General features: G+C 43.6%; 1 protein-coding gene across 1 annotated transcript; it reads left to right on the top strand.

Annotated features, from left to right (window-relative positions):
* Positions 1–477: 477 nt before the first annotated feature.
* LOC307252396 (uncharacterized protein) lies at positions 478–2,922 on the top strand. Its single transcript, XM_080030055.1, has 3 exons — positions 478–505; positions 1,141–1,405; positions 1,883–2,922. Exons 2-3 carry the CDS (start codon positions 1,142–1,144, stop codon positions 2,558–2,560), a joined length of 942 nt encoding a protein of 313 aa, XP_079886181.1. The 5' UTR covers positions 478–505; position 1,141; the 3' UTR covers positions 2,561–2,922.
* The last annotated feature ends 1,148 nt before the right edge of the window (positions 2,923–4,070 follow it).

Raw genomic sequence — 4,070 nt, 5'->3', positions numbered from 1 at the left:
TTTATGTCATTTTAGTTGCAGACCTATACAACATGCAGTGCTTGACTTTAATGACTCAGTTCTATGCTTGAAATCCATTGCATGTTATGATTTGAGAACTGCAGAAATGAGAAATGGCTAGACAGGGGATTAAAAGTACTAATATAACACCTGCAAACTAACTGAAAGTGTGAAAGTCTTGTCAGACCACAATTCAGGGAAACACCCAATGGATCAGGCATATTAGGCATACACTATTAGGCCCTTCTGCATGTTAACCTATCATAATTGCACTAGAATGCATTGTGAATGTAGGCTACTATAATAATGGTAATTTAATAAACTAATTTGAATATGTTTCTTTAAGAATATTTAGGCTAGCCCAGTGCTTCTCAAATGGTTTTTCTGCCGTTCACATTCCAGTCCAGTAGATGGAGCCGTTTCACATTTTAACTGGTTCGCCAAACGCCAGTAAATCTGAAGAAGAAAAAGCTTTAGCTGATGAGAAGGAAGTGGGAGAAAAGAGGTAGTACAGTCACGAGTGTTGTCTCTGTGCTATAGTTTGTTTGAAATGTGTTTCTTTCGTGTCCCTCAGCACTGACGGGTGCACAGCTGTGTCTATACTGACAGCAGTTTCGTTTTTTGATGCGACATTTTATTTTTATTAGCCTACGAGCTGAGGGAAGCCGAAAACAGGTCGGTGCTAGTCACACTTCCTGCTTTAGGCTACTTTATGCTATTTACAAGGTTCATTAAGAGGTAAGCTCAATGTAGGCTAGACTAGACCTATGTGAATTATCCACGTTAAAATACAATCTGATTCCGGAGTGGACAGGACACATGGTTCAAACAGTAAAAACACCTTCCTTTTTAGACTTTTTCGAATTTGCTTAGTTAGCCTATACAGGCATAATAGGCATACACAGATCGACTACAGTAGGCTATAATTTACTCAGTATTAGCCAGTATTTCAGTGCAACCTCCAGTAGGCTATAGTGGAAGAAGTAGGCTACTAAGATCATTTTAATAGTGTTTTATCTGCCACATCCATAACAAAAATGAGTTTATGACCCAGACCCAGGCCCTATGTTTATTTACAATGTGTAAAAGCTGTTATTTCACTCAAATATTCCCCTATGCTATTTCCTCCCGGCTCCACAGAATGTCGTCCGCTCTTCCCCGTCATGTCGTCTGGGAGTCAGAGGGGCTGGTGGCTTACCTCCACCCCCGGCCCTGGACGCCGGGCTCTGTCATCCTGGAGCGCAGCCCCCGAGGCGGCCTGGGAGGAAGCATCTTTCACCTGGAGAAGCTGGACTTCTTATCCTGGCTGCTGGGGGCCAGAGCTGTCGCAGAGCTGCTGTGTGACAGGCTGGCAGTTCAGAGGTGTGCACTGGTCAGCCGACCACACAGAGACAGACCTGCACAGGTGAGCTTCAGTTTGACCAGTGGAAAAAGACTGGTTGGCTGCACAGAACGACCAATGCATGGAAAGTGGTCATTCAAGAGTAAAAGCTATAGTGCGTAACTTATTTTTGGAATTGTGGATTGAGTGCCCATTCGTAACACGAGTTGACACAAATAAGGTATAAAAGCCGTCCAGGATGTAGATGTGTTGCTATTAGAATTCCTTGTGAGGGCATCAGAATTTACGCACTATAGCTTTAATGTACTTGCCAATAAAGCCGACACATCAGATTTAATTCATTTTCGATGTCAAGTCATCAAGCATTTCATTTATTTTGTTTATGTTTAAGAAAAGCTATTTCTATAGTTGAAACTCCATGTACTATGTACCACAGCTAATCTAGTCAACACTCTTGTAAAGCGTTGACTAACTTACTGTAAATTGAATCTCTTAATCTAAACTAAATCTAATTATCAATTTATTTTCACGTCCACACAGATCTTTGTCCTCCCTCTTCATGGTTTGGATGCAGAGTGGCGCCCTCACCTGGCAGGAGAGGAGGAGCACAACAGCCAGGACCCGGGGTACTGTACATCAAGGACCGCCCCTCGATGGAGTGACTCCAACCTGACTGAGATCCAGGCCAAGATACGAACCAAGCTTCCGGTACCTGACGCCTCCCCCAATCTGACTTTCCTCGGGGACGATCCGGCTCACCCTGGCCTGTTTTCGTGCATCGTTCGCGGGGAGGAGCAGCAATGGCGGGTTTGGGACGACAAAGGTCACGTGGCCTTTCTCACACCTTTCCCCAACTCCCCTGGCTTCACCGTGCTGGTCCCACGCCGACCTTTGACCTCTGATATATTCAGACTTGAAAAAGGGGACTATGAGGGACTGGTGCTGGCAACCCAGAAGGTGGCGAGACTTCTTGAGGAGGGGTTGGGTGCCACGGGGGTGGGGCTTATTTTTGAGGGGTTTGAGATTGACTATGCTCATGCCAAGTTGATACCACTGTTTCCTGCATCGTCATCATCAGGGACAGGAGATGGTACAACTGGACCACCACCTCCACAGTGTTACCCCACTTACCCTGGATATGTGTCCTCAGAAGATGGACCTGAAGCCAGCCAAGAAACCCTAAAGGAACTACACTGCAAAATTACACGCAGGATTTAATGCTGTTAGCTAAAGTGTGATTTTACTTGTGTGCTAAACTCTTAATAGTTACGTTTAGCTTGTGAAAGGGATACCTTTATGCCTTTTAAAATTTAAATTTTCCTGCTGCAAATGCTGATTCCTTTAACATTCATCCTTTTATTTTGAAATTGTATTCATACAAAATAAGACCGAAAAGTATGTGTTTTTAAATATGATGTTTTATATTCATTGACAAGTGTAACATTCAGTTTTTATAAAGTATTCAATGAAGAGATAAATCTTCTTGAAGTTCAACTTCTTTCACACATGAACTGTCAAATGACTTTGAAGCAAACATTTGACTACTTAATTGTTTCTATCAAATAAAGACTTGATTATGTTTATATACAGTATACAGTATCTCACAAAAGTGAGTACACCCCTAACATTTCTTCAAATATTTCATTATATCTTTCCATACGACAACACTGAATAAATGACACTTTGATACAATGTCAAGTAGTCAGTGTACAGCTTGTATAACAGTGTAAATTTACTGTCCCCTCAAAATAACTCGACACACAGCCATTAATGTCTAAACTGTTGGCAACAAAAGTGAGTACACCCCTAAGAAAAAATTTCCAAATTGGGCCCAAAGTGTCAATATTTTGTTTTGCCAACATTATTTTCTAGCACTGCCTTAACCCTCTTGGCCATGTAGTTCACTAGAGCTTCACAGGTTGCAACTGGAACCCTCTTCTACCCATTCATGACGACATCAAGGAGCTGGTGGATATTAGAGTCCTTGCGCTCCTCCACCTTCTGTTTGAGGATGCCCCAAAGATGCTCAATAGGGTTTAAGACTGGAGACATGCTTGGCCAGTCCATAACCTTTACCCTCAGTTTCTTTAGCAAGCCAGTGGTCGTTCGGAGGGGTGTTTGGGGTCGTTATCATGCTGCAGTACTGCCCTGCGGCCCAGTTTATGAAGGGAGGGGATCATGCTCTGCTTCAGTATGTCACAGTACATGTTAGAATTCAATTAACTGTAGATCCCCAGTGCTGGCAGCACTCATGCAGCCCCAGACCATGACACTCCAACCACCATGCTTGACTCTAGGCAAGACACACTTGTCTTTGTACTCCTCACCTGGTTGCCGCTCTACACTCTTAACACCATCTGAACCAAATAAATGTATTTTGGTCTCATCAGACCACAGGACATGGTTGCAGTAATCCATGTCCGTAGTCTGTTTGTCTTCAGCAAACTTTTTGTGGGGTTTCTTTTGCATCATCTTTAGAATAGGCTTCCTTCTGGGATGACAGCCATGCAGACCAGTATGATGTTCTAATGATGCAGAGTGCGGCGTATGGTCTGAGCACTGACATGTTGACCCCCCACCCCTTCAAGCCCTTCAGCAATGCTGGCAGCACTCATACGTCTATTTTCCAAAGCCAACCTCTGTGTACGACGCTGACCACGTGCACTCAACCTTCGTAAACTGGGCCGCAGGGTGGTATTGCAACATGATAACGACCCCAAACACACCT

The sequence above is a fragment of the Ammodytes marinus genome (assembly GCF_949987685.1).
Source record: "Ammodytes marinus genome assembly, chromosome: 6".
Classification (NCBI taxonomy): domain Eukaryota; kingdom Metazoa; phylum Chordata; class Actinopteri; order Uranoscopiformes; family Ammodytidae; genus Ammodytes; species Ammodytes marinus.
This window is presented reverse-complemented; position numbering and strand designations above follow the sequence as displayed.